This window comes from Microtus oregoni, unplaced genomic scaffold (genome assembly GCF_018167655.1).
Source record: "Microtus oregoni isolate MIOR12 unplaced genomic scaffold, Mior012 000029F_ref0000214, whole genome shotgun sequence".
Lineage (NCBI taxonomy): Eukaryota > Metazoa > Chordata > Mammalia > Rodentia > Cricetidae > Microtus > Microtus oregoni.
Genome location: NW_024543088.1, coordinates 12,604,991 through 12,631,601, shown reverse-complemented (window position 1 = coordinate 12,631,601; position 26,611 = coordinate 12,604,991). Strand labels below are relative to the sequence as shown.

Genomic DNA, 26,611 nt, shown 5'->3' with positions numbered 1-26,611 from the left:
CACAGAGATCCCCTTGTCTCTGTCTCCCGAGTGCTGGGATTAAAGGCATGCGCCTGGCCTCAATGTATATTTTAGTCTCAGTTTGTACCATCCCCACGCTCCATGGCCTCCTTACTGGACAGAGGGGGATTGGAGTGAGCAAGGTAGTCTTTGAGACTGAGCAAAACCATGTTTGAAAAGGTGTACTAAGGCTATGCTCAGTGTGCAGGAGGTCCTAGGTTCACTTCCCCATACATCAGGGACGTGCAAACACTACTGCTATGACGAACGTTTCCTCTCTGTTCCTCACTCTTCCTATCACTGTGCACAGACGCCCTTGCATTACTAAGAAGGACCAAGGAAGCATGCTTAATGCTGGGAGGGTAATTTCCAGGGAGAGCAGCCTGCCTCCCTCTCACACCCCAACCCAGGGGGAGCCCAAAGCTAGTGAGATAGCCAGGTAGTTCCCCTTCCTAATGCTGGCCGGGAAATCTCTATAGTCTTTAACTTAGATTCTAAGTCTTAGAGGGACTTCCCCCACAGTTCTTTTTCATAATGCCCTTACCTTCAGTGCCAGATATAAATTAATTGTAGCTAAAGTCACCAATATCTCGGATTTTCTAGGATGCAAATTTTGAACACTCTGTTTCATTCCAAAAACCAGGCTCATCCTATTGCTTCTATAGCGAAATACTGGAGAGTCACAACCAGTGCCTACCAATGGGTGCCGCCAACTCCTGCAATTCGAACTTGGTTTTCTACAAACGGTCCCAGGACAATCTCCCTGCTATGTGGAAGCAGAGAGGTATCTATGCAGCCCCTAAAATCCACCTGATACCTAAGGAGCAAGAGACTTAAAGTTCAGTAAAGCTTTCTAAGGATAGTTTGGCAGGCCGATAAAGGTACTAAGCAACGGTACAGCACTCTGGAGGAGTGTGCATCAGCCCTTGCTTGGGACACCAGCCAGGTGCTGGTACACGCGCAGTAGGGGAGACAATGGCCTTTTCTGTTACTGCTCAGATGCGCTTGTCACATTCTTTAATCGCCAACGGAAACTATTTACTTTCAAGGTCTAGGCCTGTCTAAAGTGAGATGAGGCAGAGCTGTAGCAGTGGGCTGGGCTTCTTCCACAGTGACTTCAGGAAAACCTCCCACTGTGTCCCCGGGCCGGGCCCCTTCCCTCGGGAAGGACAGCGGAAGACAGTGGGAGGCAGGAGGGAGCGCTGGGGGCTGCGTCACCCAAGCTTCCCTGGCTGTCAGTCTCCCAGCACCCCGGCCTCGCAGGTAGAGACGCCCCCTCCCGCGGTTCGCGCGGCTGCGAAGGAGGGGCTGGGCTCCGAGCGCCCGCCCCTCCATCTATCACATGGCCGGAGAGTCACAAAAACAACAGCTTTGGCCAAGACCGTGACTTCAGGAAGGGAACCCAGGGCCCTCACCGCCAGCCCCCTCCCCATGGAGGACAGTTTTCTGGAATCGTTTGGGAGGCTGAGCCTCCACCAGCGGCAGCAGCAGCAGCCGCCTCCTCGGCCGCCGCCCGCGCGGGGGCCACCTCCGCGTCGCCACAGCTTTAGGAAACACCTCTACCTCCTGCGCGGCCTCCCGGGCTCGGGGAAAACCACGCTGGCCAGGTAATGACAGCGGCCTGGCGCCCGCGCGCGCCCCTGCCCCGAGCGGCTCCGCGCGCCGCCCCTGCCCTTGCCCCGCGCGCCCGAGACCTTTGCCGCTCGCCGGCCCGGGAGGACGGACCTCGGCACTGCGCCTTGCGCAAAGCCCCAGACGCCACCGGCCCTTCCCCGCCGCGCCCGGCCTGGTGATCGCCGGGCCGAGGTAGCCTTCGCCCCCCAGCCCCGGGTCGGGGAGGCCCGCGGGGACTGCTCTTCGGGAAAACCTGGTGGCGACTGCAGAGAAACCCGCTCCCCGCCCGCTGGCGCGCAGGCAGCCGCCACCGGGCGTCAACAGGCGCTGTCACCAAAGCGAGTTCGGGGGGTCCGGGGCGGGAAGTGGGGAGGGGGTGTGCCGCGCTGCGCTGGCCGGGGCCGGGGTCCGCTTTGAGATCTGGTGGATCGGCTCAGCCTGCGTCTGCTTTGGCGGCTGCGAAGGCGCACAGGTGCTCTGGGGAGAGGGGGGGGCTGGCGGCGCCAGCACCGACCGTCACTGACAGCCTCTCCGCGGGCGCCCAAATTCGTTCACTTGCGAATTGCGTAAGCGGCCCTCCCGGTACCGGGTCAGCGAGAACTGCGCGGGCTTGCTGCCTGCTGCACCTTGCTAGGCCCACTGTTCCAGCCTGAACGCCCTCCACTCCCTGCCCTGCACTTGGTGTTCCAGCAACGTTGGACTGTTTCTCTCCTTGCTGTGCTTGACGATGCTGGCCCTCCTGCCTGGCTTGCCCACCGCCACCCTTTGCCCGACTGATTTCACTAGCCTTTTTAAACCGGTTCTGTTACCTCCCCTCGCAGCTGCCTCACCCTGCCGTAGAAGCCGCTCTTCTCAGCGCCTTGGCTCCTGTTTACAGCTCTGTGACTGCGCTTAGTGTTGCACAGGATTGGTTTTTCCTTCTGTGAGATGCTTGAAGATAGGGGCCATGTCTTAACCCTCCATGAACATTATCTGGCGCACACTAGTCGGTAGTCATTTGGCCACCTGTGAGCTTTCCATCTCATCAGATAAGGCTAGCCATAGGACCCTGGAACCGCTGAAGAACCAAGGTGGCCTGCGGTCACATGCTGATTACCATGGCACCAGGTAGTGATCATAGGGGGAGGGTCTGAATCCTGGATGTAAATGATGGGGGCACTGAGATGGCCGATAAGGTGCTGACATTTGTAATTGGGGTTCTAGTTCGTTTGTGGAGTAGAAGCATTCAGCCAACGAGAATTGCTCCCTTTGCAAATAAAAGGGATAGGCGACTTGCGAAGGCCACGCTGGTACCCCTTGCTACGACACACTTCTTCTGTAGGTCCTTTCAGGAGGCTCCTGGCAGTGGCGGGACTGGGAGGTGTGGAGAGCCTCCTTGGAAAACCGGGCACGACTTGGTTTTTTTGTGACACAGCAATTCACGGTGGGTACATCTGTTACCAAATGTTTCCAGGGTGCCGAATCTTGTTCAATTTCACTTTCACTTTGCCAGCCTGTAAACCATCACACACTGAAAGTCAGAGAAGGAAGTTAGCCCTTCGGCCATGCCATCTCTAGCGTGCTGAGAGAGGAAGTAGCTTAACCAGAGGCGAGAAAGACACCGAAAGGCCAGGGCCTCGGCTGGGGTGGGCTTTAAGGGTCCTTCCTGTCTCGAATTTTCTAGACTTTTAAGATTTTAAGTCCTGCTCGGCATATTTGACTAAGCAGAAGACATCGGACAAGAGACCATCTCATTAAACACCTGTAGGGACAGATGTGGAGGGTCAGTCCCTGAGAGAGGGGGCCTCTTTCCTAGCTAGGACTGCCCCTCAGCAGTCCTGCCTCTCTGGGACCACTAAGAGGTGATTAAGTTAAATGATTAAGTTAAGTTCATGGGGATCCTCCTCTTAACTGCCTGTTGCCAGACCTCAAAGCTGCTGGGTGATGGCCTTGGAGTCCTTGCACTTAGGACTTCACATCCAAGCTCTGCCACTCACTAACCTTGCCGTGCCTCAGTTCCCTCTCCTCTTGAGTGGGGGATACCTGCTCCTTCTGCCTGGGAGGGCGCTGTGAAGACAATCAGTGGGGTTGCCTCTCAAACTCTGAGGTGGTAGCTGTGTAAATTTTAGGTGTGGTTAACAGATGGGTGCGTGAAAGGTTGAGGGGAAGCCTGGTTGTGCTGTGCAGGAGGTGGGCTGTGGACTGGGAGACCCCCACCGTGCTGGCCACTGTCAGCCTTGAGGCTCAGGAGGCGTGCAGGCCTCCAGGTGGGTTTAGACAAAGTTTGGTGGAGTAGGCCGTAGCCCAGAGCAAGTCAGAACCAGTCAGGAAGTCACAGCCTGGTCTCCCTCAACCATGTTTTGCAGGGCAGGAATGGGAGAGAGGAGAATGAAAAGGTTGCTTTAAAAGACACTTGTGTAGAAAATAAGTTATTATGTATTTGCTAGATTCTGAGAGTCGTTTTCTCTATATGTTTTCCACATTTTCTATAAATGAACGTGTATTTCTTAAATCAGACTAATAAATTTTTTTCTTTAACTTTGGAGGAAGTTAGTTTTTGCAAAAAGTGAGCTTATCTTTTAATGCTTAACTTTTATCTCATTTGACTAAATAACTAATAAAAATCTCTTTTAAAATAGGTTCTGTTTTGTCCTTCAAGTCAACATTACATTCTAGAATATTCACATATTCACACACATTTTTATATGTCTAAGTGGCTCAGATATGGAAAATATCTTTCTGAATTCACTGAATTTCTTCCCTTTTTTTCAGTTGGCTTTTTTTTTCTTTCTTTTTGAGACAGGGTTTATCTGTGTAACCACTCTGTCTTGGAATTCACGCTGTAGACCAGGCTGGTCTCAAACCGCAGAGATCGGCCTGTCTCTGCCTCCCGAGTGCTGGGATTAAAGGTGTGCACCACCACTGCCTGGTTTAAATTGAATTTTAACTCCTTTAAAAATTTTATCCACATCATAGTACTCCAGCCAGTGTGTTCCCTAAGTCTGCGTTAGTGCCTGCATTCAGTTAAGTATCATCTGGGGGTGGGCAGTTATTACTGTGATTCCAGCCTGCATTCAGTTAAGTATCATCTGGGGGTGGGCGGTTATTACTGTGATTCCAATTCTGGAAACTTATCCTGAGGAATTCTTGGACAAGCGTGCAGACCCAGAGGAATGCTCATCAGAAAAAAAATGCAAGATAGCATAAGTATTAAATATTAAAATATGAATTAAATAGCAAATATAAAAATAGATTGGTTTGTGAGTCACACAGTCACTGATGGAAGCAGAGATGTGTATCTGACCTGTAAATGAATCCTTTCCTGTCTTAAAGATACACACAGATCTGAGGGTGTAGCTCAATTGATACAGAGTGTTTGCCCAGCATGCACAGAGCCCTGCAGCTAATCCCCAGTCCCAGAAATCAGCGGTGCTGCTGCACACCTGTGATCCCAGCACTTGGGAAGTAGAGGCAGGAGGATCAGGAGGTTTATTTTTTTTTATTTAGATTTATTTTTTTATTATATATACAGCATTCCTTCCATGTGCGCCTGCACACCAGAAGAGGGCGCCAGCTTTCATTATAAGTGGCTGTGAGCCACCATGTGGTTGCTGGGAATTGAACTCATTGAGCTCAGGACCTCTGGAAGAGCAGTCAGTGCTCTTAACCACTGAGCCATCTCTCCAGCCCCTGAGGGTCAGGAGTTTAAGGTCATTTTGGCTACCTATTAAGTTCAAGACCAGCCTGGGATATGTGAGATCTTGTCTCAAAAAATGAAAAATAAAATAAGAAAGGTTCACACAGTCAAACATATCCATTTTATGCTCAGAGAAAGGTCTGTATAGCTTCTCGGGAATATCCTGTGTGAGGAGATACGTGCCCGCCCCTAGGTGTTGGCTTGGAGTAGTGGGATCTTGGTCTTTTCCCTCAGCTGTTCTCTAGTTTTCAGCAACAATTGTATGTTGCTTGGTAACGTAAAGAAAAACATTTTATTTATTTATTTTGAAGATTTATTTATTTATTATGTATACAACATTCTGCCTCCATGTATGCCCACATGCCAGAAGAGGGCACCAGATCTCATTACAGATGGTTGTGAGCCACCATGTGGTTGCTGGGAATTGAACTCAGGACCTCTGGAAGAGCAGGCAGTGCTTTTAACCACTGAGCCGTCTCTCCAGCCCCAAGAAAAACATTTTAAAGATGTATGTGTGTGATTGTTTTGTTTGTATGTTTACCACATGTGCTCTTGATGCTCAGAGAAGTTAGAAGAAGGCGCCCCATCTGACTCTAGAGTTATGATGGTTATGAACCATCATGTGGGTGCTGGGAGTCAACCCTGGGCCCTCTGAAGAGCAAGAAGTCCTGTGACCCCTGAGCCTCTGTCCAGCCTGATTTGCCACTTTTTAAAGAGAAAATCAAGGCCCAGTTGAGTAAAAAGTTGTTTAATGGTCTGGCTAACTAACCATGTCATTCTGTCAGGAAAGTCTTTCACGGGCTGATTTCCAGTTGGATGCATGCTAGGAAACTCACTCATGAGCAGATGAACTTCTCTGTGTAGCTCTGACTGTTCTAGCTGTTCTGGAACTCGCTCTGTAGACCAGGCTGGCCTCGAACTCACAGAGATCCACCTGCCTCTGCCTCCCGAGTCCTGGGATCAAAGGTTGTGTGCCACCACTGCCCGGCTGAGGAGATGAACTTCTAACGACGATGACATTTTATCTGGATTCTTTAATTCCTGAGAGTCTTCCCTAGTAACACAAGCTAACACTCGGCAAATACATTCACTGTGAAGATCACAGATAACATAGTAATCAGATGCTGTGGACGTGTGGGTACCAGCTACGGCCAGTATTAGCCAACTGATGATCGATGAGGACTGTGTTCCCTTGCTACTGAGACCTATACTCACTGAGGTACCCAAGGTGCCTACTAGAGCTACCAAGTGGAAACAAGTAACAGTTAGCAGTCAGTTCTGCTCCGTAGGCCAGTAGGGTTCACGGAACAGCACTTTGGTGCTGATAGCCTTCAAGGCTAAGGGAGCCATCCCGAGGGTAGAAGTCAGTTAAGGACAGAGTCCCTTGCACACAGAGGCGGTTGTTATCTTGGCCTTGAAGAGGAGGCAGAGTGGGGAGAGGAAAGAGTTCACTGATCTGCTGGGGTTTCACAGCCGTGAATCCACTGGCTAGATAGGCCCAGGAGAAGGCTCAGCGGGTGAAGGGCTTGCCGTATAGGCTTGACTACCTGGGTTCAATCCCTGGAGCCCACAGAGCGGGGGAGGGAAGGAACTGACTCATGGGTCTGTCTTCCGGCCACCACAGTCTGGGGAACACCATGCCACACGACATCATCACACACAAACATAATAAAAATAGCTTTGAAGAATTGGGTAGGGAAGCAGCACTAGAGTTCCAGTCCTGGGCCCCTTTTGCTCTTGGCCTTGTGGTCCAGGCCTAGCAGCATCATCCGGTCATGAGCCCCAGCCCTCTGACTCGGCACCTCTCCTCTCCTCCCATCCCAGCAGCAGATCTGTGGATGTGCATTGGCGCTTCTCTGTGTGCGTGTGCGTGTGTGGGGCCCCTTAAACATCTGCCACGGTTATTTTCCCCTCTTCAGTACACATGCAGCGGTTGTCACTGTATTTCTTTACTTTTCAAAATCACCCCAGACAGAAGCTGTGCACCCCACTGGCAGTAACGCCTTCGCTCTCCTTTATCCCTGCAGCCTCTGAGTTACTTGGTGTCCCTGTGTCCTTGTCTAAGTACGTCTCGGATGTGGGTCATAAGTATCTGTCCTTTGTCTCACTTCGCCTACTGTTTCAAGGTTCCTGCTTGTGCCGTATACGAGAACATCATAATTTTTATGTCTGAATAAAATGTTCCATTGTGTGGCTATACAACTCACTTGCCTGTGTGAAGTGCAATGCAATAGGGGACCTTTTATCCATTTGTTTGTTCAAGTCGCCTTGTTTGAAAAATTAAACATTTTTATGCTGTTAGTTCCATGGACTTTTCTTTTTTTCTCTCTTTCATCATTACCTTTAGCAATCGAAGCCAGATCTGGCAACCTTACCGTGGTGCATGCCGGTCCCTTTGCAGTCTTCTTCCCTTCAGCACCTCACAGATGATTCCTAATGCGTACTCAGGTTCCAAGGATGCTGCCTAATGGCTGTCCTTTCTCCTCCTCCACATCTCTGGATGTGTCTCAGGACATGGAAGGATGCTTTTCCAATACGATGCAATGACAGACAGGTGGGGGGAAGGCAGGCTAACAACAGTGGACTGTAGAAGCTGCGACCAGGTTCTAGACAAGGTATTGGCTCTACTAAATAAAAGGAAGACCAGGACAGACGTTGACAGCGTTCCACTCTTTATATGTCAAGATACAGTAGCGGGAAGACGATGTCTTGGCTGTCTGGCCACTCAGGCCACCTTGGAAAAGCATAGCTCAGCTCTCTCATGGTTTTCCTAAGTCTCAGTAGCTGGGGTTCTCACATTACTCCCCTCTGGAGGCGGACGGATGGGGACCAAGTGCTTTATGCATTTTATAAGGACTGGGAGTTTATAGTGCCATGGGGTTTATAGGCAACCACTGAAAGGCCTGTCAGGGAAAGTGGCCTCCACTGCACCCTCATCACCATGTTTCCTGGCACAGCTGGAGCCACGGGGGAAGACGCAGCTAATGGTGGCATGCCATAGTGCCGGTGTCGGGCTGCAGAACTGCATGTGATGTTTATAACATTGTAAATGTACAACCACTCAGATGCTATGGCTTGGGAGGAAGTAGAAGTGGGCGGAGAAATGAAAGAGGAAGACCATTAAGAATCTCCTGCAGTGTTTATCTAACTCAAGCCCGAGGTTTGAAGCTCTGCTGTGGGAAATATCCTGATCGAGGTTGCAGGGCTGATCCCACTGCCACTGCTGTTTTTCAATACCTGTGCTTAAATCTAGAACCCATGGCGGGGAAGCCACACTACTACAGACCCACATCTCCAGGCTTGAACCAGAGCACAGGAAGTGGGAGGGGCCTGATAAAAGAATCTGATGAGCCAGGCAGGGGTGGCACACAGCTTTAATCCCAGCACTTGGGAGGCAGAGGCAAGCGGATCTCTGTGAGTTTGAGGCCAACCTGGTCTATAGGAGCTAGTTCCAAGACAGGCTCCAAAACCACAGAGAAACCCTGTCTGAAAACTGAAACACTAAATGTGGTAGGAAACCCTTCAGGCCCTGTTAGGGGCCTAATTTAACCTGGATTTTACGTTTCAGGGTAAGGAAGGTACATTTTCCTATTGTCAGTATTAATAAGAGACGTTCCTCCTAATTAAAGCATTACCAAGGAATTTCTTATTTTTGCTAATGCGTTCCACTGGGAGATGATTTTAGATTTTAAGTGTTTGTATTTACACTGAGCATGGTGTACCAGAGAGAAATGTCAGCTCCCAAGTCGCTAAATTGACTCATATGATTGGATGTTTATGATTCAGTCTACTTCCTTCTTGGTGCTCAAGTGAAATCACTGTGACAGGGCCCCTTTCCAGGGCCATTTGGATGCTACAAAACACAACGAGACATTATTTTTTGGTCCCTCCAAGTCATCTAAAATCTGCCTGACCCTGTGGGACTGGGGGAAGCAGCGTAACGAACAAAAGAGCTTGATTCTAACTGTTCCTTCAGAAGGCTCTGTGCTTCATCTTGTGCATGGCTGGGGGAGAAGGCGTTCTGTTCTGACGAGGTAAGAAGCCAGGCAGAGGAAGGGGGGCTAGAAGAAGGGCTCAGCACACAGTGACGAGGTCCTCCTAAGATGTACTCGTTTTTATTTTATGTGTATGTTTGCCTGCATGTATGTATGTGCCCCATGTGCATGCAGTGTCCACAGAGGCCAGAGGAGGGCTTTGGAGTCCCTGGAGCTGGAGTTACAGATGGTCGTGAGCCACCTAGTGGGTGCGGGGAACTGAACCCTGGTTCTCTGCAAGAAGAGATAGTGCTCTTAACTGCTGGGTCATCTCTCCAGCACCAACCTTGTGGTTTTTATTTCATGCAATGGGAATGCTGGGATCAGGACACGGCACACTTATGCTGTTCAGAGACAGATATTCCTCCACCCACTTTCCCACAGTTACGAGGCATCCTGAGGAAGTGGGATTGTAGAGTTGGGGATACAAGGAGGAGGAAGGAGGGACTTCCTCTGCTATCTAAGGAGACTGCAGTGTTTTTAGCTTGTACTCCCTTGTAAATAGATACCCCCCCACCACACACATTATTTACTAGAATGTGAGTTTCATGAGATGTAAGTTCTTTAGGTTTTTTGTTGTTGTTGTTGTTTTTCTTTTGTTGTTTTTTTTTTTCAAGTTTGGGTTTCTCTGTGTAGCCTTGGCTATCCTAGAACTCACTTTGTAGACCAGGCTGGCCTTGAACTCACAGAGATCTTCCTCCCTCTGTCTCCCGATTGCTGGAATTAAAGGCGTGTGCCCCACCACCACCAGGCATGATGTAAATTCTTTGAGTCATTAACCGTATCTAAACTAGGTGTGTTTCATACCTGTAATCCCAGCACTCACTGAGACAGAGGCAGGAGGATTGCTGTAAATTCGAGGCCAGCCTGAACTACATAGTGAGACCCTGTCTCAGCAAACGAACTCTTATTTTCTGCCCTGCCTCCAAGAGAAGTCCTACATCTTGTAGGCATTCACTAAAGAGTCGACGAGTGGCTTTGTTAACAAAAGGCAGCGCTGGAAATTTCCCCGGAAACCCAGCGCAGATGCTAACATAGCTCTTGAGAAAAGAAGGAAGCAAAGAAGAAGCTGCTCATGTGAGCAGACTCGTGAGGGTATGTGTGCAACGTGGAGAACTCGGGGTGGGGACCAGGCTACGTCACTTGCCCCAGATGTTGTCTGATACATGAAAACAGGTGATGTGCCAGCGCATTTATTTGGTACTTATATTAAAAACAGACTTAAAAATTAAGACCAAAGGTGTGACTGCTACTGCCTGTAAACAGTCAAGTGAGAGCCTAGAGTGACCTGGAGAGCTGCCCTCCAGGCTGTCCCTGACCTATGACCTCTGGGCAAAAGTGACAAGGAGTTCCCTGCTCCTTCCCCCAGTTCTGATTGATGAACAGAGCACAGACACGGGGCGCAGGTCCCCTTGATAGACAGATGACAGGATGTCCTTGTGTCACATAGCAAGAGGAACTTGTCTAGAGGGATGGTGATTTCTTTCTCTTTCCTTTCTTCCTAAGATTGATTGATTGATTGATTACATAGTATCTGTCTGCATGTATGCCTGCAGGCCAGAAGAGGGCATCAGATCCCTCTGAGATGGTTGTGAGCCACCATTGTGGTTGCTGGGAATGGAATCCAGGTCATCTGGAAGAGCAGCCAGTGCTCTTAACCTCTGAGCCACCTTTTCTCCGAGACTGCTTTTCTGGTGATGTATGGATAAACATTTGGAGTGAGAGGCACAGTGAGGACGGATGCCCAGGGTCAGGGCTCAGCCCCATGCGGAACTGGCAACAACCAGACCTCAGGAAGTTGCCGTGTGCTCTCAGTGTTCCTCCCTGCTCTTGGGCTGCCGGGTGCTGGGTAGACTACTCCTCATCCTGCCACCTGGGTGCTGGGATTAAAAGCATGCGCCACCACCCAGCGACATGTGACACCCTTGAAGACTCAGCAGTGATGGCACCAATGGGTCCCAAGACATCTCCCGAGAAGACCGCCACAAAAGCTACTCTTTCCGGATGTATGTGGCAGGATGTGGTTAAAGTTGCGGTATCAGGAGTTCTTGCCTCTTTCTGTGGTGTCAACAGATGTGAAAGCTGGAGCTGCAGGGGTGCTGAGGGGCCCTGCAGAGGTGTGGAGAGGGCAGGGCACAGATGTGACCAAAGCTGGAGCTGCAGGGGTGCTGAGGGGCCCTGCAGAGGGGTGGAGTGGGCAGGGCACAAATGTGACCAAAGTTTAATAATAAACATGTAAGAAAGTAGTCGTCAGAACTGGAGATGGTTCAGCTGTTAAGAGCACTGGCTGCTCTTGCAGAGGACCGGGGTTCATTTCCCAGCACCCACACAGTGGCTCATAAATATCTGTAACTCCAGTTCTAAGAGATCCGAAGCGCTCTTCTGGCCTCCTCAAGCACCAGGCAGAGGCATGGTGCCTAGACACACACACAGGACTCACATACACACATCCAATTTTTAATTAATTAATTATAAAGTAAAAAAACCTGTCTTTTCTCATTTTACATACCAATCCCGGTTCTCACTCCCTCCACCAACCCCCACAGATTGTTTTTTTAAATTAAGGAAATGCCATAATAAACTCAGCATGGCAGCTGCAGGTCATGGTTGCAGACTGTGGTTGCATGTACCTGAGACATTGAGATGCACCCTCTCAGAGTCTGTAAGGCCACTCAGCCTGGTTCTCTCCAGACTGGAGGGAAAATGCTGGCGGTGCCACTTAGAAACGCTGTGTCCTGGCCTGTTACTTAATCTCTTCAAGCCGTAGTTCCATTATCTGTAACTGGAGGAACTATTATTTGCTTCAGAAAAGTGGTACAAAGGTTAAAGAGAGATCATATATGCCAAGGTCTCTGATCCCTGCCAGCTGTTCCAGAGGAGTTACTGGAACCACCACGGAGCAAGAAGGAGGTGTGGCTTTAATTCACACTGTTCAGACACACTTCTGTGTCAAAATGAACTTAGGGTATAAATTTTATAAGGGAAATATTCTCAGCTACGGAATATAATAAAAATATTAGAAAAGAAGGCAAGAAGATGGGATCCAAACATAGAAACAAAATAAGTCCAGGCATAGCTCTAACTACATGCAGTCACTTGTGTGGTGTTGAAAGTATTTCAGGATGATGGGAAAGGCTAAAACACAGAGGGAATGGTTTGGGGTCAACCAGGGTCTTAGGTAGAAAAATAATCAAGTTAGATCCTTACCCAGTACCATAGCTAAGCGAAATTTCAGATGGACTGAGGAGGAAAATATAATTATAGACATGTTGACATAATCTTGGGGCGAGAGAATCTGTTCTGATGTCCCGCCAAAGGCGTGGGTTTGCAAATAAAATGCTATATGTCACTGGAGTGCATTAGAAAAGATTTAAACTTTATCACCTAGAGATTACAGAGAGCAAGAGCTCCGAAGCAACTGTTGTGTAGGGAATGGTGATTCAGTAAGCTAACCGTCCCCATGAGGAGCCCTGCTCCATACGCCAGAGGAGGCGGTCTTGGTAGTCATGGGGAGGACGGTCCACTGGCTAGTCAGGGAACAGTCGCTAGGTAACTGTGGTGCAGCCCTGTGGATAAATGCATACTATGCCCTGAAATTGTCAAAGAAGCCCAGCGGTAATGGCGCACGCCTTTAATCTCAGCACCCAGGGGCGGAGGCAGGCAGATCTCTGTGAGTTCGAGGTCAGCCTGGTCTACAGAGTAAGTTCCAGGACAACCAGGGCTACACAGAGAAACCCTGTCTTGAGAAAAAAATGGTCAGAATATATCATGGGGTGAGAAACAATTTACTATGAAAAAAAGAACCATTGGTGGAAACTTGGTATGCTTTATATCTCATTCCTGTCTTTATACAAAAAGACGAAATAAAAACGTTTACTCTGGGTATCCAGGCACACGCCTTCGGAGGCCCTCACTGGGCACTTGGGAGGCAGCGGCTGAATTATAGGCTGCTCAGGGCTACCTAGTGAGACTGTCTCAGAAAACAAACCAATGAGTAAACAAGCAACTAAAATTTGGGCTCAGTCATGGCACTTTGCCACCAAGCCTTAAGGACCTATCTGAGCCTGGAACCCGCACGGTGAAGGGAGGGAAATGCCGGTGAAAGTTGTCCTATGACCTCACACGTGTGCACAACCACAATTAATAAATGAAAAGACAACTCAAAGAAAAGACTTTAGAGTCTGGCAAGAAAACCCCAAGTGTTCGAAATCATTTTCTATCCAGGAGAAATATAGGAGCCTATCCGTATCCATTTACTTGTTTATTTGTTATTTATTCAGGACTTTAATGTTTCAATGTGTGTCTTTGCTGATTAGGAACAAAAGGATACTTTCCATGAGCAAAGACAGAGGAGCAGGCTTGAAGGTGGTACCTCTAGCTAAACTCGGGACAGTGGGACATCAGAAAGAACAATGACAGGACTGAGTGTAGTGGCGCACGCCTGTAATCCTAGCATTTGGGAGACAGGCAGGAGGGTTTGTCACAAGTACAAGGCCAGCCTGGTCTCCAGAGTGAACTTTAGGCCCGTCAGAGTTACACAGCAAGCAAGCAAGCCAAGTTTAGTATGGCTGGGCACAGTGGTACCCGCCTGCTATCCCAGCGCTTAAGGGGCCAAAGCGGAAGGCAATAAGAAAATAAATAAATAAATAAATAAAGTAAAGATTATGAAAAGAGGAAAGAGAACGCTCCTTATAAAATAACTCTAGCCGGGCAATGGTGGTGCACGCCTTTAATCCCAGCGCTCCGGAGGAGGGAGGAGGATCTCTGTGAGTTTGAGGCCGTCCAGTTGTTCTACATAGCTAGTTCCAAGGACAGCCAGGGCTGTTATATAGAGAAACTCTGTCTTGAAAACCCAAACCAAAACAACAACAAAATTCTACCTAGAAAATAGGAAAAAGACTTTCAAATGATTCCATGATCCCCACGTAAGACTTGCAGGATCTCTAAGGTGTAGGTTGTCCAGGGAAGGCTGCTAGAATCCAGCACAGTCACGTGGTCCGGGCTTCTGCTCACACAAGAAGCCAGTGTGACAGTGGAACACTCACTGGCCCTGGCTGTTAGCCAGGTGTATGCATGAGCACACTGGGCAGGGTGTCACGTGAGGTCAGGAAGCACACCTCTCCTCCGTACCAGCCCTCCAAAAATGTTTAGTCTGGACCCAGTCCTGAGCAGACGACCGGAACTTATCTGGACTCTTTCAAAAGGAAATCCGTAGAGGCGTGAGGACAGTTATAGATGAAAGACAGAATTACCAAAGGTGGTACTTAAACAAATGAAAAATATTGGTGGAGCTATAAGAGAAATTGCTTAAATATTTAAATATAAAATAAATTAAAATAATCTTAAATTATGAGACTATGAGAGGAAATTTTGAGATCTTTAAAACAGAAATTCAAGTAATTATTTTTTTGGGGGGGCGGGGGGGTGATACAGGTTTTCTCTTTGTAGCCCTGGATGTCCTAGAACTTGCTCTGTAGACCAGGCTGGCCTCAAACTCACAGAGATCCACCTTCCTCTGCCTCCCCAGTGCTGGGATTAAAGGCGTGTGCCACCACCGCCCAGTGACTTTATAGTTCTTGATGGTTAAATAATCGTGGGAAAATAAATTATGAAATATAGATTAGTGCCTGATTTTCTCTCATAGTTTTAGTGAGTGGGGGCGGGGCGGTGGAGGAGGGGCGAGATGTGCACGGAATGGTCTATTTTCTCCCTTTTCTTCCGTTTTTCCTTTCCTCAATTTCCCTAACTGCACGCGGCTCCTGACCACCATAGAGAAAGCTAGGGCTCAGGCCCGTCCCTCCTCTCCCGAGGCCGATGGAATGGTATTTATTGCTCATACTTAGGTCTTACAGTCTAAATACTCCTCTGCTCAGCTACTGTTTTACTGCCCTGAGTCTTCAAGCTGTTACTATGGCTGTTGATACTAATTTGACAGTTAGGTAAAAGCAAAAAAAAAAAAAAAAAAAAAAAAAAAAGTAAACGGGACAGCCCAAAGGGGAAACTCCTCAGCGCCACACGTGAAACGCGCTCCTGCCTGCCAGTTAGCTGGCAGGGCTATGCAGACCGTGCTTAGATGTGTCTGCTGCCCCGCGGTGGGCCTGCGCGATTTTACTCTGAGTAAAACATCGCAATCAAAAAGGGCCGTGGTGTTACGTTTTCTTGAAGTGATTAAGGGGCAAAGAAAGTGTGAAACGAACACCACGCCTTAAAGTTTATGGAGAGAAAACATCAGAAACTTAAACTTCTGTCCGTAGTTAAAGCCCTGACAGGAAACAGGAGCCCTTGAGGATTACACGTGGAAAAAGCTCCATAGAGGCTCCCAAAGCTTTGCGCCTAGCATTTCTAGGGGTGCGCCCCGGTGGGGCTGCAGTGTCTTTGCTCCTGTTTATTCACCTTGGGCATGTTGCTCCCGCCTTCTCTCATCCTCTCTCACATGAGGTAGAAGTTACCCTCGAGGCCCAAGGCAAATGCTCCCTTTTATAATGCTCCCCTTGCCAAAATGTTGATGTTGCTGATCCGAATTCTCTCTGTGTTTGGCTGGTACAGCTTGTCCTACATGAGCCAAACAAACTGTGCAGGAGACCTGGCCCCTTAGCCGGCTCCTACATTCCTGAAAGCAACTCCTTGATTTCTTTCTGGGCTGTAACACTTCATGTAACACGTGGTGTCTGGCAGTTGTCAATAGGGGTTTTATAGGTTGGTTAATGGATACTGGTCCTTTGATATTGAAATCTGTTACCTCAGGCCTGCAGAGATGGCTCGATCCCTTGCCCTCCTGCAGAGGACCTGGGTTTAGTTCCCAGCACCCACATGGTGGTGCATAACTAACTCCAGCTCCAGGAGATCTGATGCCCTCTTCTGGCCTTCATGGACAGATGTGCAGGTGGTACGCATGGAGATAAATAAAAATAAATGCCGCGCAGTGGTGGTGCACGCCTTTAATCCCAGTACTCAGGAGGCAGAGGCAGGCGGATCTCTGTGAGTTTGAGGCCAGCCTGGTCTACAAGAGCTAGTTCCAGGACAGCTAAGGCTGTTACACACCGAAACCCTGTCTCAACCCCCTCCCCCAAATAAAACCAACCAACCAACAAGATAAACAAACACCAAAAAAGAAAAAGAAAAAAGAAATATAGTCCTACATTTTCTCAAAAGTCTCTCAAGGATAGTCAGGTTATGTTAAAATCAAATAGTCACTGGACTGCCCATGAGCCAACACAGCCTGTAACCAAATGCGTTTACTTTGTCAGTATTTCCAACTCTGCTGTCACGCCTCCTGGAGAACTCAGGTAGAGATGCTGGCGGGCTGTTTCTGGAATATGTATTTACCGACATTTCGAAGCGGAAGTTCTTATCCTTTCCCCTCTCTCGCATCCACCGCAACCCCTAAAAAGCCCCATATTCCCACATGCCCAGGTGCATGGTCCCTGCCATCAGTCAGGGTGGGGTGAGTTATGACAAGCAGCGTAATAGTGCGGCTCACGTTTGTTAAGTATTTCCCCTTTACAAAGGGCTCTCCCTTCAGCCCCCGGGATTGTTCTCTTTGTCTTAGAATTGAGCAAACAAGTTTAGGTAGACGGCGGCTGGAATGGAAGCATGAGGGTGGGACTCGGCTCTACAGCTCTATATTCTGGCCGGATTAAAATACTCTTAATCCCAGCACTCGAGAGGCAGAGGTAGGAGGAACTGTGAGTTAGAGGCCAGCCTGGTCTACAGAGCGGTTCCAGGACAGTCGGAGCTGTACACAGAGAGACCTTGTCTTGAAAAACAAAATGAAACAAGAAGGGGGGAAGGAGGCGATGAGCTGCCTCTGTCTCTACCAAGAGCAGAATTTAAAAAGACCCCCATGCCTCTGCCTGCTTTCCCGTTTGTATCTCGCACCCGTCACTCTCCACACAGCTGCAGGAGTGGTTGCTAGGCCCTAGCAGAGTCCGCTGTGCTGCAGGCATGCATTGCCAGATAACCGGCTTCTGCATTTTTTTTTCCTTTTAAAGGAAACACGGTATTTGGCACTGACCCTGTCACTTCTGATTTAATAGTACCTGCCCCCAAATGTAATGCCATCCCAAGTCAAACCCCCCTTGAAAGTCTTTCCTGCAGAACTTACCTCGCTTTCTGTGTCACGTAAAGGCGCTCTGTGGTGTTATCGTTTCCTATGACATTTTCCCATTTAGACCCCAGGGGTAGCGCTCAGAAGGCACAGGGACATTATTGGGTTCACCTCTCTCCTTCTCTTGTGCTTTTTTCATTGGTTTAGGTATTGTTAGAACTCAGAGGGTAGCTCACACACATCTCCTTTATCCACATTTCATACCTCAGCAAGAACTAGTTGCTCAGATGGGTCCTTACAGAGATCAGAGCTCCGAGGAATGGGACCCAGGACAGGTAAGAGTTTAGGGGCTAAGGGAAGGGCTGCAGCCTGGGGCATGGTGCCTGAGGGGAGGTCTGGGAGGGCACTGGTGTGCCTTGGAGCAGAGTGGCCCTGGTAACTGATGTCCCTCAGGAAACAGTCACCATGCCTTCAACTTTGCTTTGGAGTGTCAGTCAATCTTGGATGCTGCAGGAGGCAGTGCCCGTGACCAGTGACCTCTACTTCCGAGGGTTGGCAACCTGCACAGCGGCCTCTCAGGCTTCTGCCTCCCGTTGAGGAGTGATGGCTGAGATGATCGATTCTCCTCCTTAGTGGAGTGGGAAATTCAAAACGTGCAGCTCTCAGAATTTTAATCTGCTCGCTGTTGAAGATGGAAAGAAGCCGTTCTCCCATGACCAAGCGTAACGGGGCAAATCCCTTTTCCGTTTCTCCACTTTGCAGAGAAATGCAGCGGGACTTCCCCAGGGCCGTGATTTTCAGCACCGACGATTTTTTCTTCAGGGAAGATGGTGCCTATGAGTTCAACCCGGACTTCCTGGAGGAAGCTCATGAGTGGAACCAGAAGCGAGGTGACAAATTCCTTTCCAAACTCCCGGGAATCCCTGTGGTGCATGTCGATTGTAGCAGCTTCTAAAGGAGCTTTAGAGACAAGCGCTGCCACTTCTCTACCCGAGCAGGGTGGCAGGGCTTCACCTCTTGTCGTAGATCCCAGTTAAAGGAAAACCCCGCTAGCGGTTCTGCACTAGGTAGCGGTTCACTGAGTGAGGAAGGCCTCCTGCAATGGAAGTGACAAAATGGGGGTGATGCTCGCGCTGGTGCCTGCTGCGTGTCGTTCACTGTTGTGTTGCATTGTGTTACAGCAAGGAAAGCAATGCAGAATGGCATATCCCCCATTATTATTGATAACACCAACCTGCACGCCTGGGAAATGAAGCCCTATGCAGTCATGGTAGGAAGAAGTATCATTCTGAATTTTCCGTTGTGGGCGTTTTGTGAGAAAGTTGAAACCTGTGCTCTTTCCTCTTTTTCTGGTCGTCCATGATTACATACTCACTAACGATAATTCTCGCAGGGAGCAGGTAAAGCTCTTTTAGGGTTTCTCTGCTCTTCAGTCACTGAGGGGCTACCTTACCTCAGGGCCTCCATAAATGGGAGTACTGGTTTGAGTCTTTGGTAAATCTAATCTCTCTCTCTCTCTCTCTCTCTCTCTCTCTCTCTCTCTCTCTCCAGGTTCTCTCTACCTGGCTATCCTAGAACTCACTATGTATACCAGGCTGGTCTCGAACTTGTAGAACTGTGCCTTTGCCTCCTTAGTTTGGGCTATTTTCTGTTCTGGGGAGCATCCACCCATCCTTGAGGGAGTTACAGACAAGGGGATGTACTAGCAGGGCTCTGGGTCCCAGCAAGCCAGATCTCCCTGTTGCAGGCTGGGGATTTCAGCAGTGTTTTGCTGCGAGTCCCAGGGTGACAGACTTTCTTCATCTATAAACAGGCTTAGGATTGCCAGCGTGATCCTTTAAGACAGTGGAATACCAACATCAACACACAGCTCAGCTCCATTCTGATCTTTTCAGACAGTTTACATCTTCCGCTAACAGGTTTTCAGTGCACACGCAAACTGAGTAGAGCAGGAGGCAGACAGCTTCTGGAGACGCACATGGCCCCCAGTATGTTGTGAAGTCTCCTCCATGGCAGTTGGGCTTTAGGATTCTTTCCACACTTAGGCAAAACAGCAGACAGACAGCTGCGCTTCTGCCTACGGAGGCTTCCCCGTCGGTTCTGTTCAGGCCCAGGTACAATGGGTGAATAGAAACTCTGTATTTCAGTCCTCATTTGAGGCCACATGAGGCGAACAGGGCCATGAAGAGCTGATGGTGCGGGCACAGCCCAACGCAGCATTAAAAGCATCTGGCACTGACTTCCAGGAAGTCTTTTCACGTCTCTGATCTGGATGGATATTAGACACCCAAAGCCGTTAATGAGACCCAGGCATTAGCTGTTCTTAAGACGCAGTGGTTGATTTTTTTTCCTGAATAGAACTGATTATCCAAAGGATGAAGGGGAAACATCTATTTAAATGTATCTATTAGTTTATTACTAATCTCACATATTCATGGAGTACAGTGGGCTGTTTGATAAATTCAGGGTACTTAGGTTATCCACCACCACAAACACCAGTCTTGTATGAGATGAGAACGCTCAGAATTCTGTTGGCTGTTTTGATTTCTATACGATTAACTGTAGCCCCCTCTGGTGTAACAGCGCATCAGAACGTATGCATGCTGCCTCCTTATGCAGGAGCCCTCCTCTTAGCTTACGTAATTCTATTTTTAACACATTGAGTACTGGTGATAACAGAAGGCTGTTTGAATAAAGCTGTCAGTTTCTGACTGTTTAGATTTGACATGAGACTAATTTTCTTTTTAAAAAAGTAATTTATCTTTTATTTTAGGTGCACTGGCATGAAGATATCAGATCCTAGAAAATGAGTTACAGACAGGTGTGAGCTGCCATGTGGGTGCTGGGAATTGAACCTGGGTCCTCTGGAAGAACAGCCAATGCTCTTTAACTGCTGAGCCGTCTCTCCAGCCCCCTTACTACTTCTCTAAACTCACAGAAATGGGTCCCAGGGCATTGGGCCGAGCACTGTGGAGCAGGTAGAGCTGTAACCTGTAGGAAACACTATATTAAAATCTGTGGAAATCGCTTTTACTTTCTAAGTTATGATGGCACTCTCAGTTACAAACCAAAGCAGAAGAAACTCCATGATCATGGAAGTGACTTTAGGATTCTCCAGGTTCCTTGTTCACACCTGTGTTTGGGACGCTTCATCATGAGTCCAGTGATCTGTCTTAAAGGATGTTCAGAGTCATACTGGATAAAACTATAAACTCTGTCGATGAGACATGTAACACAGCATAAGTGGCTAGGTATGGGGACAGATTCGGGGCCTGGATGACTCGTAAAACAGGGGGCTTTGGGCAAGGCTGTGGTGAATGTTAAGGGGAGCATGAACACCCCCAAGCATACATGCCATGTCTTCATTGTCTTATGTACTTTTGAAAAATCAGGCACTTGAGAATAACTATGAAGTTATATTCCGAGAACCCGACACTCGCTGGAAATTCAACGTTCAAGAGTTAGCCAGGTACCTCTTTGTTTTCCTAGTTCCTCATTCTGTATCCTGCTGTTTTCAGGTATTTCAGACCGAACAAAAGCATCTTTTCAGGCTGGAAATGGACTGTAGTTATCAGGTCAGAAATGGTAATTCTTAGAAATTGATAAACTTGGAACTATTAATGTGAAGACTTTAGCTCTGAGTCAGATGTCTAATACAATGCTGAATGCTAATCCTTGGCTTGGACTTGGTCCTTTAGAAGGACGCACTTCACCTTATGCTCAGTTGCTTCTTCATTAATGAGCATCCACAGCACTGCCTCTGCATGGGATGTACATGCCAGTGGTGCTTCTGCATTAGGCTAAAGCGAGACCTTCAAGTGGGAAGCGGAACGTGGCTCATTCACGCTACAAGTGCTGCTTTGACTTAACAGCAACACGTGTCCGAAGAATACTAACTTGGTTTTTAATGCATGGCTTCTGATAGCCACGCTCTGTGTTACCTGATGCCAATGGCCCAGCAGTATTTCCAAAATGAGTCTGTGGCCACCTCCTCGATTGCCTGGTTGTTAAAACTGACATGGTTCATGAACTCTATTCTGTAATTAAAATCTTGGCAATTATATGTCTAACCACGTCCCCAGCTGGTATTTGTGCCTTCTGGAACTTAAGATTGTTTTAGTAAGCATCATCTAATGGTATCAGAGACCAGCTGATCTGAACTGATAGATGTACACATGTCATCAACAGGCATATCACTAAATACATGAGGAGTTAAATCTTATGGTGTTTGTTCATTGTTGATATCACCAGAAACAAAGCTTTTTTTTTTTTTTTGGTTTTTCATTTTTTAAGACAGGGTTTCTCTGTAGCTTGGAGCCTGTCGTGGAACCACACTATAGACCAGGCTGGTCTTGAACTCACAGAGATCTGCTTGTCTCTGCCTCCCGAGTGCCCGGCTGAAACAAAGCCTTTCTAAAGCAAGTGCCAGGCGGCACGAGAGCCAGCAGAGCTGGACCTCACACGCTGAGGCAGCACAGCAGCCATGCAATGCAGGATTTGTGATGTACGTTACTTGTGTTGATAGCCTGCCTTAACTAAACACTTGTGGCTTTTTCTTCTGTGTAGAAGAAACATCCATGGAGTCCCAAGAGAAAAAATCCACCGAATGAAAGAACGGTATGAACATGATGTTACCTTTCACAGTGTCCTCCATGCAGAAAAGCCAAGCAGAGCGAACAGAAACCAGGACAGGAACAGCGCGCCTCCCAGTGGCTCTGGGTACTGGAGCACCTACACAGAGCTCCCCAACCGGAGGGCTCACGGCGGCTTCTCCAATGAGAGCTTCAGAAGGGGTGGCTGTCACCATGGATATTAGCTGTCTGTGCACAGCCACTGCAGAATTTTCCTAAAGAAGTTTCTACTTCAATTTTTGGTATTTATTCTTTGTTCAGTTTTAGCCAGAGCTCTAATTCCAATGTAAATAGCCAAGCCCAGAAAATTTCTGAACAGAGGTCATTATATTCATTATCTCCAACAAGCGATGTCAGAGAGCGCCCATGTGGCTTGGCGATGGGGATTCTGCTGAGGACCCAGAGGTCTTTCTCTAGAGAAGGAGCTGATTTGAAACCGAGATCCAAGATTATCACTTAGTTGCGGAGTCATAAACAAAGCATTCCTAGCACATCTCTCTGGGCTACAGTACCACTGCCTTTGACAGATTCATCTCCATAAAGCAGGAGCATGAGGGGGGGCGGAGGCGGAGGCAGGAAGCAGCTCAGTGCCCTTGCTACTCTGACAGTCTGCATCCAGAGACCAGAGCCATCACTCTAATGGCACTGATTTTCTTTTAGACTTAATGCACAGAAGGGGATGTTGTCCTTCAGGGTACCATTAGGGGACTTTTCCCCTTAAAGATGTGTCACTGTTAAACACGCCTATGAATTCTCAGTACTTGGCCCCTAAGGAGAATGAGTACCATTACAGTCAGACCCTACTGCGCTCAGCAGCATCAGCGGGACAGACCCTCCCTCCCCCTCCAGCTCGTAGTCGAACAATGTAAATAACCTGCTTTTGCAAAAACACCACTTTTAAAGAGTCATCAAGTGATTTCCGAAATGATGCCTCTAACGTGTGATTAGTTAGCCACCCGGATGTTTGGGAGTGCAAAGCAATGAAGCAGCCAGGGTTTAGGTCATACAAGGAGATGTGAAAGTCACGGCATTGAGATCAGCAGGGTATGTATGTCATGTGGAGTGCCCCTCAGATCAGTTATGAATTTATGAGTTCAAATTAAATCCCAGCAGGCTGGAATCAGATTCATTTGGTACGAGATTGTGACAAGACCACGTAGAATGTATGGTCTATTTATTTTTTGGCCAACAGCTTCTTTCTAATGTTTTGTGAAATATTATTTTAAGTGTCTTATATAATGGTGCTTTTATGGTTATTAAAATTGTATATGGTATTGCATTTATATTGGGTTTGCCACTGAACTTATTTTTGGCTTAACAACAAAACATTTACCAAAACCCAAGCACTTCAACCATAAAATAACCTTTGCATATATCATAAGCTTATTCATGAATCATCGTTAATAACTAGGAGGAATGAAGTCTGCACATTAGAAGGCCTACTTACCATCCCATTATCAACACTGCTGAAGTCCATTCAACATCTTCATGACAACAAGCAACACACTTCCTTAACATTTTCAAAACTGGTGTCTTACACAGAAAGCCCAGCTGGTGAGCACACTAGTAAATTGGGATGAATCTGCCAGTCTGACTTTGCTAAATTCTAACACCTAGCACAGCACACAGCAGTCCTACAGCAACTCACTTGGTTTTCCAAGCCGCCAGGCCCAGGTAGCTGTGGGATTCACAGCCTGGATGCTGCCTGCACAATGACTTTGGTATGGAAGGCTGCATCATCTAGGTTGGCAGAGGGGAGAAGTGTCAGAGAGCCCAAATGGAATAGCCTTCCCTTGGTTCCACGGGAGCACCCAAAGGGCCAGAATCACATTCCCTGATATGACTGGTTGGCTTTCAGAGCTTTGGTTTGCCTCAGCCGAAGCTGATGACCACAGAGAGAGGCTTCAGGCTGCGGACCCAGTTTTCTCAGAGCTCTCGGTCTCCTGCCCAGCTATGTCCCTGCTTCCTCCTACGAGGAGATACCAAAATACTTGGTTAGAAACATAAACAACTGATTAAATGCCTCCAGGCTTATCCCAGTTAGAAGCACTGTGTTCTTTTCTTTCTCCTATGGCTTCTGACTTCTGGGCCCTTTGAACTTACATCACTGTCTCCCCACTTCCATTATTTACAGAGCCAGCAGAGACCTCCGTGACCCGAAGGCTCTCAAAGAATAAACACCACCAAATGCTTTCGCCATCTACCCCTGGTCACGCAGTAAACACTGTTGGCTTTAATCACTGCCACTGTAAGAAGGAAAATCTGCACACATGCTTAAGCTTCATACTTTGTTCATGCAGCATGGATGTTTGTGGTCCATGTAAAAGGTGCCTGTACTATGTGGCCTGAGAGAAGATGGGCAAAGTAGTAGCATTTTTGATAGAATTCACAAGAAAAAAGGTTACATTTCTGTCGGGCAGTGGTGGCATATGTCTTTAGTCTGAGCACTGGGGAGGGAGAGACAGGTGGATCTCTGAGTTCGAGTTCTACGATAGCCAGGGCTACACAGAGAAACCCTGTCTCAAATGAAAGAACAAACAAAAAGGTTAAATAGCATCATTCTCATTCATGTAAGACTCATTTACTCTGCTCTAGGTTGGGGTTCCAGAAAAATGATTAGGACACAAAGACAAAATTATTTTATGAACAATCCTTAAATCACTAATAAGAGTGGATGGAACACTTTAAGGCTGAAGTGCAGTGAGAGCATTTGCCCGTAGATGGCGCTGTGGTTGGGAAGGTGCGACACAGCAGGCAGCTGGAACTTGCTGTTAGTGAAGGATGACCTGCACTCCCAGTATTGCCTCTACCTCGTGCAGGGACGACAGGTGTGCACGATTATGTCTGGCTGGATTTCTAGCTGGAATAATTTAATGTGAGAGAGTATAGAAAGGAGCGACTTTGAAGGTTCCAATTGCTGTCAATAAATAACTGGCCAGAAGTAGACACGACTGTCGTGTGTTTATCCGACAGAACCAAGCACGTGTGAAAGAACACTATGTCATAGGAGTTACCTACAAAAACCTTAAAAACAGAAACGAAACTAAAACAAATTATCTAGTAAAGTAACTGTGCTTAGAGACCTCAACTTTAATGAGTCAATGACACAAACAAAAAGCAAAGGTGTGTTTATTCTGCATGTAAAATATGCTTGTAGTGATCAAATCCAAGGACAAAGATTTAAAGATCTTTAAGTTAGTTACTATCTGGCCAGCTTTAGACATCTGAATAGTTACATAAATACAGAACCAGGCGGAACATCTGTACAGTAAACAAACCGTCAGCAATGTGCTGTCATTTGTGTCTTGTCTCACAAACGTGCAGCTTGGAACTGCACACACTTTACCAACTGCGAGGCTAAGACTCAACAGCTAATTTTCCATCGCTGTAGTCACCTCTGCAATCCCTGAGATAGACTCCTTCCTGCACCTGCGTCCTCCATGCTGGTCTGGCCTCTGTGCTAGCTGGGGTCTTTTTGTCTTTGGGGTACAGGGGTCCTTGTGGAGTCACCAGGAAATGCTTGTTCATTTCCTTCTGATGAGCCAGGTAAAAAGGCTGGGGTACTGAGCAAGGCAAGTTCTTCATCAGCTACTGAATCATATTCCAAAAGAGAAACGCCGCTGGCCTTCTGACATGGTGTCCTCCGAGGGGAACCGGGCTCTTTCTTCTTAGCTGTTGCATGTTTGGTGCCACACCTCCGTGGCGGCTGAAAAGCCTTCTGTGCAGCCGGAGAGACAAAGGTACAGATGGGACTCACCGGGGGAGGTAAGGGCAGCCGACTCAGGAAATCCAAGGCTCTTCTTTTTCTGCAGGTCTTTGGGTCATCAATTTCTCTCTCCCCGTAACAAGACTTTGAAGCCGGCTGGGCTGACTGAGCCAGGGGTGTAGACTTCTCTTTTGGTGTGCAATGTGATAATGGACTTTGATAATTTTGCTCACTGTTAGGTGAAAACCTCTAACAAAACATAAAAAAGGAGCCTATCATAATATATACTTATATATAAACAAAATAAAATTTAACCTTTTGTTAAAAAAATACAGAGGCCACTTTCTTATACAATTGTTAAAGGATAGATGTCAAAAAATTTCATGCTGTTATTCCCATCCCATAGGAAATAATTTTACACAAGAGAATATAAAAATGACTAGAAAAGGAAAACAAAATTAAAAACAAATCACACATCATTTCTGCTTTAACTTTCCAATAGTTACAAAGCTAAAAAGACAGATTTTCAGAATCATTTTAAGTACATACTCTAACTTCTACTTCTTCCTCCCTCTTTTCTGAATATTTCCTTATTAGTGTGCGTACATGTAATGTGCATGTGTGTGTGCACGCGTGAGCACTCACATGCTCCAGCACACCTGTGAAGGTTCCCTACTCCACCAGGTGGGTCACACAGATCATCAGGCTCAGCCACAGCACCTTTATCTGCTGAGCCACAGCTGACCCTGCCTGTTCTAACACCTTTCTTTTCTCCCGAGTCACTGGCAACTGTTCAACTTCTTTCTTTGCCAGTCTCTTTTTTTTTTTTATTAAAAATTTCCGCCTCCTCCCCGCCTCCCATTTCCTTCCCCTTCCCCCCACTTCCCTCCCCCTCCCTCTCCA

The 26,611-nt window shown here is 47.7% G+C and overlaps 2 protein-coding genes across 4 annotated transcripts in view; one reads left to right on the top strand and one right to left on the bottom strand.

Annotated features, from left to right (window-relative positions):
• Positions 1-1,229: 1,229 nt before the first annotated feature.
• Positions 1,230-26,611, top strand: N4bp2l1 (NEDD4 binding protein 2 like 1). Of its 3 annotated transcripts, none has more exons than XM_041677773.1 (5): positions 1,230-1,607; positions 18,134-18,261; positions 18,553-18,641; positions 20,890-20,946; positions 21,938-22,141. In XM_041677773.1, exons 1-5 carry the CDS (start codon positions 1,432-1,434, stop codon positions 21,992-21,994), a joined length of 507 nt encoding a protein of 168 aa, XP_041533707.1. In that variant the 5' UTR covers positions 1,230-1,431; the 3' UTR covers positions 21,995-22,141. The 3 variants fall into 3 exon arrangements, with proteins under 3 accessions (XP_041533707.1, XP_041533705.1, XP_041533706.1); XM_041677771.1 differs by lacking the exon at positions 20,890-20,946 and adding an exon at positions 20,764-20,840 and having other exon boundaries at positions 1,239-1,607; positions 21,938-26,610; XM_041677772.1 differs by lacking the exons at positions 1,230-1,607; positions 20,890-20,946 and adding exons at positions 17,585-17,706; positions 20,764-20,840 and having other exon boundaries at positions 21,938-26,611.
• Positions 25,360-26,611, bottom strand: part of Brca2 (BRCA2 DNA repair associated) — a 45,643-nt gene continuing 44,391 nt past the window's right edge. Inside the window, 3 exon segments of the mRNA XM_041677691.1 lie at positions 25,360-25,413; positions 25,416-25,484; positions 25,487-25,957. Coding sequence (XP_041533625.1) covers positions 25,360-25,413; positions 25,416-25,484; positions 25,487-25,957 — 594 coding nt within the window.

Coding starts and splice junctions, on each gene's coding strand:
- N4bp2l1 (XM_041677771.1), top strand. CDS start 1,432: ATGGAGGACAGTTTTCTGGAATCGTTTGGGAGGCTGAGCCTCCACCAG. Junction 18,642..20,763: donor TGAAGCCCTATGCAGTCATG/GTAGGAAGAAGT, acceptor TTGAAAAATCAG/GCACTTGAGAATAACTATGA. Junction 20,841..21,937: donor AACGTTCAAGAGTTAGCCAG/GTACCTCTTTGT, acceptor TCTTCTGTGTAG/AAGAAACATCCATGGAGTCC.